The sequence below is a fragment of the Thermobia domestica genome, chromosome 1 (assembly GCF_964235325.1).
Source record: "Thermobia domestica chromosome 1, izTheDome1.hap1.1, whole genome shotgun sequence".
NCBI lineage: Eukaryota > Metazoa > Arthropoda > Insecta > Zygentoma > Lepismatidae > Thermobia > Thermobia domestica.
Genome location: NC_137454.1, coordinates 320,552,893 through 320,567,612, shown reverse-complemented (window position 1 = coordinate 320,567,612; position 14,720 = coordinate 320,552,893). Strand labels below are relative to the sequence as shown.

Sequence of the window (14,720 nt, the reverse complement as noted above, 5' to 3'; positions counted from 1 at the left end):
CCAAACTTGCAATCCGCGATCAGACCAGTGCCCCATGGAGAAAATTTACCTGTACCTACTCCGAAAGATTGGGAAACTATCGATATTACAGCGCCTACAGGAAGCGATGAGGACTCCAACTCAATATCTGCAGATGAAGATCCGAGAGACAGTTCCTTCCACGTAAAAGATGGGCCTCACTTCATCCTACAACATGAGTTGAATGATTTGGTGGGAGAGTTACAACTTTCGAAAGAGAAAGCTCCACTTTTGCGTGCTAGACTCAAAGAGTGGAATTTACTGGCTCCTGGAACTACTTACACTCACTACAGGAAAAGGAACGAGCCCTTTTCAGAATACTACAGAATGGAAGGTTTCCTTTGCGTATGCACGGGCATCAATGGTCTGATGGATGAATTAGAAATTCAACATGATCTATCCGATTGGCGTATTTTCATAGATTCATCTAAGTACAGTCTGAAAGCAGTTTTACTTCATAATGGAAATAAGCTGCCGTCTATTCCTGTAGCACACTCTGTTTCGATGAAAGAGACTTACGAGAATCTCGTACTCATTTTAAATCGTATTAACTACAAAGAATATGGTTGGCAAATTTGCGGAGATTTTAAAGTTATTGCAATATTACTTGGCCTGCAAGGTGGATTTACAAAGTACTGTTGTTTTTTGTGTCTTTGGGACTCAAGAGCCACAGGAAAACATTTTTCACAAAAAGAGTGGCCCCCCAGAGAGACATTTAAGCCCGGTACCAACAGTGTCAAGTATGAGCCTCTGATCGATCCAGCCAAGGTGCTGCTTCCACCTCTTCATATTAAGTTGGGCCTCATGAAGAATTTCGTAAAAGCTATGGACAAAGAAGGTGAAGGATTTAAGTATCTTAGACAGGTTTTCCAAAACTAAGTGATGGTAAATTAAAAGAAGGAGTTTTCACAGGACCTGATATTCGCAAACTTATCCATGACGAATTGTTTGAACAGAGTTTAAACGACAGAGTTAAATGCCTGGCGTGCTTTTGTTCAAGTTGTAAAAGTTTTTTTGGGCAAAACTAAAGCTCAAAATTACGAGACTCTGGTGCAGCAACTTCTGGTCGCATATGAAGCTCTGGGATGTCGCATGTCTTTGAAAATCCATTTTCTGCACCCCCCCCCCCCTCAACTTCTTTCCAGAAAATCTTGCAGATGTAAGCGACGAAATGGGAGAATGGTTTCACCAGGATATAAGAACGATGGAAACTCGATATCAAGGACGTTGGGACCCTGCAATGATGGGGTACTATTGCTGGTCGGTGAAGAAAGAGGACCCAACATTTCATAAAAGAAAAAAGTAAAGCAGATGGTATTATTTGCAGCCCTAAACATTAGACTTTATAAATTACTCTGTGTATGTAAATGTTAATAGGCTTACACTAACAGAATTTATAGTTTTTTAACTGGTTTGATTCAATAAATTAATTTTAAGAATTTTTAAAACTGAATGTCGTTCTTGACCAACTGTCGAAATGAAGTTGATTCCCTTTCGGCACGCAAACAGCTCATTGGCCGGTACACTTCATGATAGCTCATTTTCCCTATTATGGTAAATCTGGCAACTATGCGTTACACAAAAATGCGAGCTAATGTAGTAAAATGGATATCATATTCATATTCAAGGACCTAAAATTAGTCAGAATCAGAGATTTTTGTTTCTGTAACTTTTCAAAAGTTTAGAAACGTCGGGCTGTGTAATTTACTCTTGTGATTTACTCATTAAACACAATACTAATTAAGGACTGTTTTACAAAACTTGCTTTCTGGAAAGCCGAAATTTTTCAGGAGACAGAAAATTCTTTTTTAAGAAACATCAGAAGGAAAATCTCAAATTTCAGCATCAACTTTTGTTTTTTAAAAAAAATCCATATCATCATGTAGACAATATCCCAATGTAAAGAAATTAATATTCTTTTTAAAAAATCGTTTTTATTTATTTACTTATTTCTTTTCGAAGAAAGCAAGTTTTGCAAACACGGTCCTCAATTACACATGAAAGATATACATTAATTATGGAACTCTACAAATTTAAATATTACAACCTTTCGTAACGAATGTACAGTATATTTGCATATTAGCCACATTGAGAACTACATCATAACGAACTATGAAAATCGTTGCCAGAAACAAGACACGATATTCTGTCTCAATGATTATAGATTAACAATGAAGCAATCATAAAAAACAATTGGCAGAAGAATACTGTTAAAATGTGTACACACACACCACACACTTAATTACTGATTTTATTTTCCAATAAAATAATGTATAATACATTATATGTAACTGAATATGCATAATATATAACTACCTCCTAATCCTTGAGTAAATTTCCATTTATCTAAATTCAAAAAAGAGTTTTTGATTCAAATGTAAAATGATTCGAATATATCCGTTGGTACGAACGATGACTTCTTGGTATATAATATTAACCTCTTTAATTATATGATTAGAAGTGAACCAATATTTTAACAAACCTAAGAGATGTGAAAATTAACAGGGAGTTTATATTGTTTTGTACCCTCACATGTTCAAGACAATCCAAAGCAATGTAATGGAAAGTTTGAGGAAATCTGTTGAAAACTGAGACGGATGTGTTGTTCACTAATTCTACGGTAAGTCAGAAATTAATATTCTCTATTTTTTTATTTCATGTTGAGATTGTAGCACGCAATGTTACATATGTTTTAGAACCGGTTTTAGGAAGGTGACAAAAGTAACGATCTATGCTTATTATTGAAGGTTGAGAAGAACACAAGATTGCAGCAACAATACCTCAGTATACACTAAACAGGAGGAGGTCCCCGGTCTGAGCAATAACATAGGAAATAACAATTTTTGACTTATCCTTGTATTACTAATTCCGTAGTTTATAGCAAGTTCTATATTCTTCAAACTACCTAATATTAATATTATTCAAAACAAATAGGTTTCATTTCACAATGCGAAACTACGACTGACTTCCGACTTGAGAATTCAATACTCAAACTTGTTGTAGTACATCTATAACCAATAAGTGCAATATATTAATAAGATCAAAGATAGAACGTGTTCCTTGGACGCTGAATCCATATCAAAAAGTCATTTACTCGCTATGCCTTACTGTTTTTTGTTCTATGACGAAAAGACTGAAGTCGAAAATCATTCATTTCAACTACTTCTAGACTGAATAGATGGTTAAGGAAGGAAACAGAACCTACCTTTGGAAAGCTCAATCGATTGCAAAAAATTGCATTTCGATGTATCTTACCATTTGTGCTCTACGGAAATCAGTATTGAAACCAGAATTAAACGGCGTGACAAACATCTTGGCATTTGAAGGCGGCGCGTCAAGTTCCCTTTAAACGCTGCTAGCAAATGAGAGGCCAGCTGTATTGCCACGTTTATTTTGTACATATCCACGTCTATCCCGTTACCTGATCGCGCTATAGTTTGTCTGCTTAGCCACAGCTACACCTTTTTACCACTTGGCAACGTCGCGCCAGAGCTTGCGTTTTATTCGTTTAGCTGAAATGCCAAGATGTTTGTCACAGGTTTCAGTAGTAAATTTCAACCACTTCCGGTTTTGGTAGTGTTGCGGATTATGATGTTATGCTCTCTTGACACTCCGAATCGATTTCAGAAAACCACTTGTTGCTATATATTCCCATTTTTGTTCTATAGTGAAAAATGTTGAGATCGGAAATCGTTCATTTGAACTACTTCCGGATTGAACAGACAGTTAAGGGAGGAGATAAGAGAATCAATTGCAAAACGTTGTATATCTACATCTCGTGCCGTATTGGCTCTATGGAAAATAGTATTGAAACTGGAAGTAGTGGTAAATGTCAACCACTTCCAGTTTTAGTAAAGTGTTGCAAGTTGTGACAATATACTCTTTTGAGACAACCGTTCAATGGTAATAAAAAACCGCTTGCCGTTATCTTACCATTTTTGTTCTATGGTGATAAGTGTTGAAACTGGAAATGGCTAATTTGACTTCAGGTTTGAATAGAGGGTTTATGGAGAAGATAGGGCCTATTCTTGGGACGTTGAATCAATTGTATGAAACGTTTACAATTATCTCTTACCGTTTCTGCTCCGATACCTGTCAACAGAAATACGTAAGGACAAAGCCGTTCTATAAGACTTCCGACACTTACACATAGCATAGTTCGGAAGTCTAATAAAAAATGCACGATTGAACTGACAACTGGACCTGGGCCTCTGGCTATAGTGTCGATGCGTTAACCACTATGCTATCCAGTTCATTTCCCAAACCAAACAAATATTTCTGAGTTCTAATATTCGTACCCAGTCATTTAGCACACCGTACAACTTGATGTATGCCTAAACACCAACTTTGATAGTGAAGATGTGCGGCTAGTTTGGGGAAGGAATAGGATGGGGAACAGCGCACTAGTATGGAAGCTGAAGACTCAAGTTCGATCTTCAGCCAAATCGCGGTTTTTTACTCTTTGAATTTCACTGACTGTATGTAGACGGTTTAATGTTATAAAACTGATATTACACACTTCACAAACTTAATTACTTGTCTTACTTTCAATACAGTATACAATCTCTCCCTAATCTCTGAGTTTATATAAATGAATAAAAAAAAAAAAATCAATGAATTTACATTTCATTTTGAAATAGGGAAAAGTATACGGAAGTTCCGTATGTTAAAACACAAGTTGAAATAAATTTATTAATAGTATCTGAATTGTAACTGTAAACAAGCAAATAGTATTGGAGCGACCTTAAATCCAAATGCAGTTGTTAATTAACTCAAAAACACAATGAATAATTCAGAGTATTGAAAATTTAGTTATGTTCAGTACTGCAATCTAATTACCTACCTCACGAATGTATACATACTTATTAATAGCAACAGATATAAAAATTACTTACATTCCAGTTTCATTCCACTCCAAGCAATTAACGCACCCATTATGGCCCTCAAGTTCCTTTTCCAAGCCGAGACGATTCACAAAATCTTCAGTTACATGCAATTTATGCTGCAGATGGCATGCTATCTTATCCTATAAACAAAATGTTTACATATCAAAAACACTGAACAATAGAAGGTTGTGAAACATACGATACAATGCTTGGTATTTTTAGAATAAAATTATTTTTAGAGAATCCCTTTGGAAAGTTACCAGGAAGTCCCAAAGGATCTGAGATCTTTGTTGCAGAAATGCAATTTATTCTTTCTCGCACTTTAAAGTTCATGGAATATAAGTTCGTCTTCCATTACTGAGAGTTCAAAAATGTAACTTTTGAATTCCTTTAAAAGGGGAGTTTGGTTAGACCATTCTATTTTCTGCTGGCGGAATTCTTCAACTTCGTCTTTGGTCAACATCACGAGAGGTGTTGACATATGTAACTTCGCTATTCGTGTAAAATCTTCGGCATTCTGAGTTGAGGCTATACTTGAGCTAGAAGATTATGTTTGTAGTGTGATGCTTCAGCAGACCCCCTACACCATCGCAAGCCCTTTCCCCACGACCAGCAGCACTTATATTCAATCCATTAGCATAAGCGACTTCGTCACTTCACACAGTTGATAACGATTTTTGAAGTGCCTAGGGACACCATCAGAAATAACGATTATCTTTTCTGTCTAAAATTGCAGCTGTTGAAGAATTCTGAGTATTGCCAACAATGAGTCATGTTTTCTGTCATTATTTACAACTGCAATACATGCAGTTTGATATGAAAATATGTTGACTCCTGAAAAAGCAGAAATTTGGTCATTACTACAGAAATAACCTTATACTTATTGTGGCAGAAACAGACTAGTTCTCAAAACAATCACAGTGAAGTATTATACATAGTTGTTGAGTTTCTACACGTTCCTTAACTCCTTTAATGAATTGTGCACGATGAAAGTATCAATGGCAACAGATTTCTTAATGAGTTTATTTTCCTCTCATGTTGCATAAGTAAAACCTCAGTGCTATGTTTTTCAGACCAAATGTTTGTAAGGCGAGTCTTCCCTTTTCACGGCACTCATTGCATTCCTAAAACAAACAGGGCTCTCATTTTACAACTAATGACTTCACACGATCCAACCAAGGTAGCGTATGTCATACCTTTAAGTAAGTTTTTCTAAGTTAGCACCAGGCAAAGTTAAAAATTGGTACAATACACACACAAACATACATCTCTAGGTGGATATGGAATCACCCACTTGGGTAGCAATGCATAAAAGTTTATCTTTTAATGTGGAATAATGAATGTTCCTTTTCATATATGATGAAAGTTTCTTCAATACTCCACTTTCATGTGTCTTTGCTCTGGCGGGAACAGTCCCCATTTATCTTCCACATAAAATAACTGTGTAATTTGAAAGTGTGCCTCATTCACAGGACGACCGTAATAGGGATCCGGCTTTCCAAACACTCTTTTTGCACACCTCATTTCTTATCTTGTTTACCATGTATTTTATTGCAGATAGAATGTGGTGCAAAATTTGTACCTTTGAAAGTGACGCTGGGATAAATGTTAGAACTTCCATGTTTTCATTGCAGGATTCACACGATTTAACAGCTGAATTGATGTTTGACGTAAATTCCCAACTAGTTACAGAAGCTTCTTTTGGTTCATTTTTCTGTATTTTCTTGATTTTTTTTTCCAAGAGTTTGGTCAGTTTTGATTTGGTGTACTCACCCACAGCTGAAACTTCGCTGTGCTTTCTTGATGCATACAGTTTACGATTTGATTTCGCTGATCACGATTTCTTAAAAGGACTAATACCAACTGACACTAATTGACTGATTCAGGGAATGTAATTATTCTTCTGCAGATACAATTTTTTTATCATCAACACTATGGGAAACGACTTCTTGTTCAGTTAGTGTCATTGTTGATATTCAAACTCAGTCCTTTCCTCAAAACACTCTACAACGCATCAATCATAAGAACCTCACAAAAGCTTACAGTGCACTATTGGACCACAAATTTGGTGAACCACTCTCTTTACTTGACAACTTAAGTATGAATTCATATGTTCTCCCTTTTATATGCTAGGCCAAATACACAGGATTGTCTGGATGGTTCCAGATTGTTCTAGAATGGTCTTTCCCAATTGGTGGTCAGCGAACCCCTAGAGGTCCGTCCTATTATTTAGACCTCATAATTTATAAAAGGTATAAATAACGTCCTGTATATACGGTATGTACTGTATGTTGTATGCTTATAACATAAATAAAGGTTTGTAAGTTAATCCACTTTAATATTGCTTCTCACTTATTACTACTACTACGACACAAATATCAAAATTTAAAGATGTAGAATCCGTATCTTGCCTTGGAAATAAAATGGGACTCCGCAACTCTGAAGTAATCAAGAACCATTGTTCTAGAAGATTCTGTGACATTCTGGAGTAATCTGGATGGTTCCAGATTATTCCAGTAGATCTTTCATCATTTGGAAGGTTCTATGTAAAGAAAATCGGAAGAATAAAACCATTTCACTAGCTCCAATTTGGTTTAATTTATCTTTTTTATTCCACCACATTGGTTCAAAAGTGGATTTTTTTCAAAACCATTATGAAAAATTCCAGGATCAAAGTGGACTACTTCTTTTCAGGATATGTAACACTCTTCCTGTAACTTTTCGAATTGGTGTTTCTGAGAGGAGGAAAAAAAAAAAAACTCCAATCAAGACATTAGCCACGGAAGTTAAAACATGAACACTACTTATAAAACCTGTCAGCATGTTTAAGTGCCGCGTGAGACCACGTTGGTCTCACACAACCTCTTGTTAGCTTATGGCCTTTAGTGACTCACTGATCTTACTTTTTGCACTAAAACCTATTGCAGTGTATAGTAGTCGGTCTGGTAGTACGAGAAATAGCCTTAGCCTGTGGAATTGTGAATCCAAGTCTAGCCAAAGTTGCAAAAACAGATTATGCTTTCCCCATTAGTGTTACCCAAAGGTCTAATGTGTTATTGAAGTCACTGAAAACTAAGGCGAGACAACAAATCACGTAAAGTACAGCAAAGCGTGCAGACGTTGCCGCTATACTAAACTCGTTACTAACTTATGCGTCCGCACTTCCCCGGGAAAATCCGGACACAATCGGCTAAAATTTGCGGTGACATGTTGGTCTCATACATCACAAGAAAGTATCAATATTACATAGTACTGATACCACAGAATTACCTAAAATGACTAAATTACTACTTAGAAGGACACACAGAAACCAGAAATGAAGGAATTACATTTTGGTCATAGGAGATGTTTTTGTTGGCACTTAACCTGTTAAAAGTGGAAGTTCTTCTTTTCGAGAAATGTAGTACTGTATAGTACTGATCGAAAGTTACAAAATCAAAATTTTGGGGATTGGCAGTAAAAAACATTTTAAAAAAATCAAAAGGCTACAAGAGAACTTGAACAAAATTTTCAAACGGAGAATATCACTTGAATCATTAAATTATCTTTGAAATAGATCAAAAATCAACAAAATATCTTGAACCGTTCCAGAGATAGAATAATTTAATACTTTGCCATAAATCACACCTGAGATATCTTTGGCGGCCTGTATCTCGGACCAGGATTTTTTCTCTTTTGTTTTAGACAAAATAAAAAAAAAGTACGGGTTTCTTACTTCTTCCTGAATTTCAACATCTGTTAAATTCAATAAACATCTGAGACTATCAACGTAATCCCCTACTTGAATTGATACGAACTACGCCATATATAATTCATCATGAAAATAAGTATGTCCCTCACCACATGATAAATTTCTGGCTATGCCACTAAGGTAAGATGTGATTAAAACAGCTGTGTACATATATAAAAACCGCTGACGAAGGTGGAGGGTTCCCAACGAAAACTTTGGCATTAATAAATATTTAGGTACACTCCTGAGTTTAAGTTAATTGTCATCTTCAATCGTCATTCTTGAAAAAACATGATTTTCATCCCAACCTGTGATCGTATCTTACAACAGTTACAGTACAAGTAATACTCGCACTACAGTGGTGAAACTCCTCTGTGGTGAAACTGTAGAGAAGCATCGAAATCGAAAGATGAAATTTTTATGACGGGTAAAATTCGTGTGATCAGAAAAATCATTCTGGATTACTGAAAATATGATTTGAACAGTTGTTTCGAAGTTCTCAGAATGTATAAAAATATTGATAGGTGCACCTATTCATGGGAGTTAAAATATGGAAATATGCCCATTAATACCAAAAATTAAAGCATAATAACGAAAACACTTACCTTGATTTCTCTCTGTTTGAGATAGCAAGCAATATTGTTAACTGCTACCTTCTTGTTCATGTTGCAAGACACGAAGTTCCAACACTTTGTTGTGTGTCACAAGATTTTCATGACAGAAGTCATTACGAAAAGTGAAGACTTTTGTTGAAAGCCCACCAACATTAATACCCCATGGTATTCCTTACGAATCAATTTTCTTCTTTTATTCACATCCTATTAAAGAAACAAAGAATAAACTATTAAAATAGAATTAATTATTGTGAAAATATCACGAGGGTTTTGCAAAATTCGAAAAGAAGTGTTTCTATCTTGGACAAAATCCTTTCCATAATAACCTTCGCAATTATTACCTAGATTCGTATTTTCAAACCTTATTAATTCTAATGTATCGAACTGTTTCGTGCTGGGAAAGAAATCTTCGAAATATGTTTCAATGAAAACTCAGAATTGAACAGAATGTGTGATCTCACTTTCGATCATCATTAGCAATGCACTCTATGCAGCAGAGCAGAAAAAAAAAAAAAAAAAAAAAAAAAAAAAAAAAAAAAAAAAAAAAAACGAGAGGAGAGAGTGATATGTAGCACCAGCTGAATATTGTGTTTGAGATTTGAAGATGTCGAATGTTGTATTCAATTATATTCGATTTTGTTTTAATGTGGGAATACTGAAATTACTTGTAATCGTTGGTCGGGCGGTGTGTGATGAGATTGAAATGTGGCGTGCAGTTGAATGCCATGTTTGAGATTTAAAAAATGTTTTTAATGGGTGAGCTATTTTCTGAGGAATGTCTCTTTAATTTAAGTTATACACATGATTCTGAAAGCATGATTTTGCAGTTTGCTTATTTTACGTATGGAAAAGAAAATGTTGTAGTGGTGCCAGTATTAGTGAGAAGTATGTAATATTTATGAGGAACTGTTGCAAGGAATCAGTTCCTTTGGAATCGGAATTGGACACATTGAACGAATCGAAAATGAATTTATTGCCTAAAAGAAAAATATGTTCTAGTTATTTTTAAAGACATGTGAGAGAGAAGAAATATCTCAATATTGTATAGATATCTGACCTTCTTGGAATAGCGATTACGGTAGCTTCCAGGGTTGCCAAAAACTTAAAAAAAAAAAAAAAAGGTTCAAACACTTTGGGGGGGGGGGGGCCTTAAACCAAGTTTGTTTGGTTTAAATAGTTTGCTCTATTATTTATATTACATATGGACAAAAATAAGTTTGTTTCGCCTGGGTGTTATTATGCAACAACGGGATTATGCTGGAAGGGGTCGCATAAGCTTAAAACGGAATCCAAACCTCTTCTCGGCTTACATCCGAGAGAAAATGCTCTCCATTTGGACTCGAAACCGTGACTAATTGGCCACAAATGCGATGAGTCTGCCGATTTACTTACGAAGGACTCCTGATAAAAATAAATTGTACTGACCTTTACATACTTCTTAATATAATTGTGAAGAGTCATTACAGAAGGACAAAAAGGTAAACAGTTGCACAAGTGAAACCATTATACAGATTCGTGACATCGAGCAGGCCCGTCAGCGGCGATTGTTATAAGCATAAATGAGGATAGTGGAAAAACACTTTATATGTCATCAAAATGCGTGGCTTATGTGTTGCACAGCCTTGGAGGAGATACTAAATGCCATCCGAAAAGTACCAAATTTTACTAAATTAGATTAGTTTAGATTGCGTTTGGTTAGATGTTCCTCTTCTTTTCTGTAGTTTCCACGCTTACGATAAATTGTTTACCTGTTTAGTAGAACGTCTTTTACACAATTTCAACTACTGACACTCCCTATTTTTGTATAACTCGATAAAAACTTAAATACGATATGACATAATCTTGTCATTTACGCGCAATTTCCACACTGCCTTTTACATAAATCATAACAAGTGTACCCCTCCGCCAAATAGTTCCTTCCGCCTCCACATATAGTGTCGCTTACAACATGGAAAACAACTAACAAGTATTTCCTTAACTTCCCCTTTCCCCTCACCTTACTCTCACACACTCTAACTTACAAACCAAAATAAATTCTGGTAAATTTTCTAAAATTGATCCGGCGATACAGCAGTTAACCAATTTCCAGTGTCAACCCAGTACGAGAAAAAAACAAAAAATGTTCATACAGACACATTTCCTTATCTTTGATCCGTTTATTCTCTGAGTTCTTTTGATAATTGGAAGAAAACATATAGTAGACTTATATTCTCTTTTATTATAATGTTTGTAATATTTACAGGTCAGCGTAAACGTTTTCATTATGCGTAACTTGCGTCACACATTACTCTGAAATTTGTCGTAAATAAATGACACGGAAAATGCACCGTGTTTGACATAACATTTGAAGAGGCGAATGATAATATATAAACTAGAACTTTAAAATACTTTAATTGCAACAGTAATAAATTTTGTCTAATTAACTAATTTCAGTTCATTTCGTGTAGTTACTTTTATTATGAATGGATTGCCTCGAGAAGTACTATCGTTCTTCCCTCGAAACGTACTTGAATTGATATTCAAGTACGTTTCGAGGGAAGAACGATAGTAGTACTTCGTACTTTTAGCTACTTAATAAAAGAGGTAATTACTGTAAAGGGCATGTTTCAAAGACAATTATACATGATGCGTACAATCACATTACAACCAAAGGTTTGTTCAAAACCTAATATCACTTCAATAGTGTATTATTTTTCAACAATATGTACCCTTGCACTCATAGCCTACATTATGCAAGGTTCATTCTTCAGTTTACTTAACGCCAAGCCTCACTTACTCATGATCGTCTTCGGAACTTACTTATCTAATTTCGTTCCCGACCACTTCCTTTTTATTAGTAGACAGAACTGGTCAATTGTGAAAGCTTTTCCAAATATTTTTAAGTGACAAAATGTAGTACAGCATTAGCAGAAATCCATTTAGTTGGATGGGAAAATTTACACCTGTCTCGATAAGAGGTTAAACTTTGCTGACATTGTCTTTTCTGAAAGTCTTTTGTTACGAATATTAAAAAACACTATGTACACTCTCCTACATTCTATCGAAGTTTTAAGTAAAGTGTTTTTACTTCGTTCACTGAAAGCGCATTGATCTAGCTATATTCAATTACCAATTGCATGTCGACAACAGAAAATGAATGCATTCTTCAGTTATGATTAGCACCAATCTGGACTTACACTAATAGAATTGACAACAGCATCTGAAGAAACTATCCTCACTTTAAATACGAGAAAAGCATCTAACTTTTCTTGTATTACAAAGTACCACCTTCAGCAATACTCATATGTAGAACACATTACATCGTAACATACTAATTCTTTTCACTTTACATCTAATTATACTGATTTTTAAATTTAAAGAGGAATTACCAGTTAGATAAGTCAATCACATCAATAATTAACGATCTAACTCTTATTCACTTTGACATTATTATAAATTGAGAATCAACACAGGTGACAACAACATCAGATGTGTATCTACTTTCCATTTCCAATAGTCTGTTTCGAAATCCATTGTATTCTGAGAAGAAAGAAAGTGAGACCACGAACAAACAATATACCAAAGAATAAATAGTTTGTATTATAATTATTAGAGCAACCCAAAAGCATAAAAAGCATAATAATAATTTAGACATATGGTTGGTACCTTGAACATGGTTGTGGTTATTTAAGGGTCCAGAAGAAACTAATTTTAAAAGCATAATAAAGCATAATTTTAGAAAATAAAGCATAATCTAAAATATATAGCACAATTCTTGGAAAATTCTATTTAACTGCAAGTATAACATACATACTATATTGGTTTTCTAAAACCAATATTTACAAAGCAAAATCATTGAGAACATAACAATGCAACAATGAAAAGCTATTTTTTATTTCTGTAAACTTTTCGGTGTAATCCTTCGATGTGGAGAAAAAAAGGAAATGAAAACTTTCCGCCAACAATGAATAGTGCACAATAACTCCACTATATTGTTATGTATACCTCTTGAACTTGAGCACTTCCTGTATTTTTTGGTGATATCTTTTGCTTTCCCTTTCTGTATATATGCACCTCTAAGACGCACACAAGTCAAACAAAAATGACTCGAGTAAAGCATATATTTCTTTACAATGCATTAAGTAGAAATTTCATTAAGTATGAAAGAAATTGGTTGCATAAAATATTAATAATAGATCCAAGGGCGCCCATCAGGGGGGCAAGGTGGGGCGCTCGCCCCCCTTTAGAGGAAATTGTGCTTTAGAAGATCGAAAACCCAATAGATATTTTAGAATAGTTACCGCAAAGTTTGAGACTACATTTGAAATGTCGCTTATACTTGCCCCCCTCCTTGGAAACCACAACATGGGCGCCCTTGAATAGATCAAGATATTTAGAATATTTAATGTATAGTAAATATTTTACATTATACACGATTAATATTAAAACGACGACTGAAATTGACAATAAAGCATAATTACACAAAAAATAAAGCATAATGTGGGTTGCTCTAATAATTATTAATCAGGGTGCTAATTACAGGAGAGATTCTCCCTCAATCACATTTTAATCCTTACAAAGAAACTAAATGAAATCGGGAATGCTTTCTCCCCCTCTCCGGAATAATGTTTGAATGTATTGTCGAACTCTCTTGGTTCTTGTTATACCATGTAATTTTATTAATGTTAGCTATTTATCCTTAAATGATTATATGTTTTCCACGCTTGTAGTGTTTTCCTTTAGCACAGAGGCGGATCCAGGGGTAATCGCCACCACTCCCAGAAGAGGAAACTCTTATTTTATATATAAATAAAACCCTCCCAGAGTTTGGAGCTCTTAAAAGTAGCTCTAAGTAGCTGTACTGCAACCCACCGCCCTCTCCCAGAAGTCTGTCCTGGATTCGCCCCTACTTTAGAAGCATCACTAGAACATATGCCGCTACTTCAGATATCTTAAAACTTAGACCATTACTTTTTTTCTTTAAAATAACTTCAAATAATGTAATTTATCGTTCCTTTTCTGATGCTGATTAGGGATAGCCCAATGGTGTATTTACGATTTTGTTTGGGGAGGGGCTTTGCTAACCTTCGAGGGGGGCTTTGCCTGGAAATGTGAAAATTCTGCAAGATATTTCATTTACTTTACTATACTAAGTAAGATTTCAGGGGAGCTTAAGCCCGGAAGCCACCCCCTAAATACGCCACTGGGATAGCCAGTCACAAAAACTGTAATTTTGCTATTAAATTGAGTGAATATGCATTAAAGGGAATTATTTTTGGTAATAAATTCCTCCGACGAAGGAAGTTTTCACAGTATAGGAAACCAGTTTCATGTTTACAAGTGTAATGTAACCAGGCCCGTATTCATATATTGTGCGCCCCTGTGCTCTAAATAATTTGCCGCCCCCTCCCTGCAGTAAAACCAGCCAATCCGGTTTATATTATCTTAATGTCATTTGCTGGTAAAACAGCGAACATGAACAAGTAGGATCTT

At 35.2% G+C, this 14,720-nt stretch overlaps 1 protein-coding gene across 3 annotated transcripts in view; it reads right to left on the bottom strand.

Moving 5' to 3' along the window:
* Positions 1 to 12,772, bottom strand: part of adp (WD and tetratricopeptide repeats 1) — a 103,612-nt gene extending 90,840 nt beyond the window's left edge. For 2 of the 3 annotated variants that reach the window (XM_081728675.1, XM_081728690.1), the window contains exons 1-3: positions 12,617 to 12,772; positions 9,240 to 9,452; positions 4,914 to 5,044 (exon numbers count right to left, since the gene is read on the bottom strand). In XM_081728675.1, coding sequence (XP_081584801.1) covers positions 4,914 to 5,044; positions 9,240 to 9,299 — 191 coding nt within the window. In that variant the 5' untranslated portion in view covers positions 9,300 to 9,452; positions 12,617 to 12,772. Of the gene's footprint in view, positions 1 to 4,913; positions 5,045 to 9,239; positions 9,453 to 12,424; positions 12,550 to 12,616 lie in introns of those variants that run through there. The other variant, XM_081728683.1, reaches the window with a different exon arrangement.
* Between the last annotated feature and the right edge of the window lie 1,948 nt (positions 12,773 to 14,720).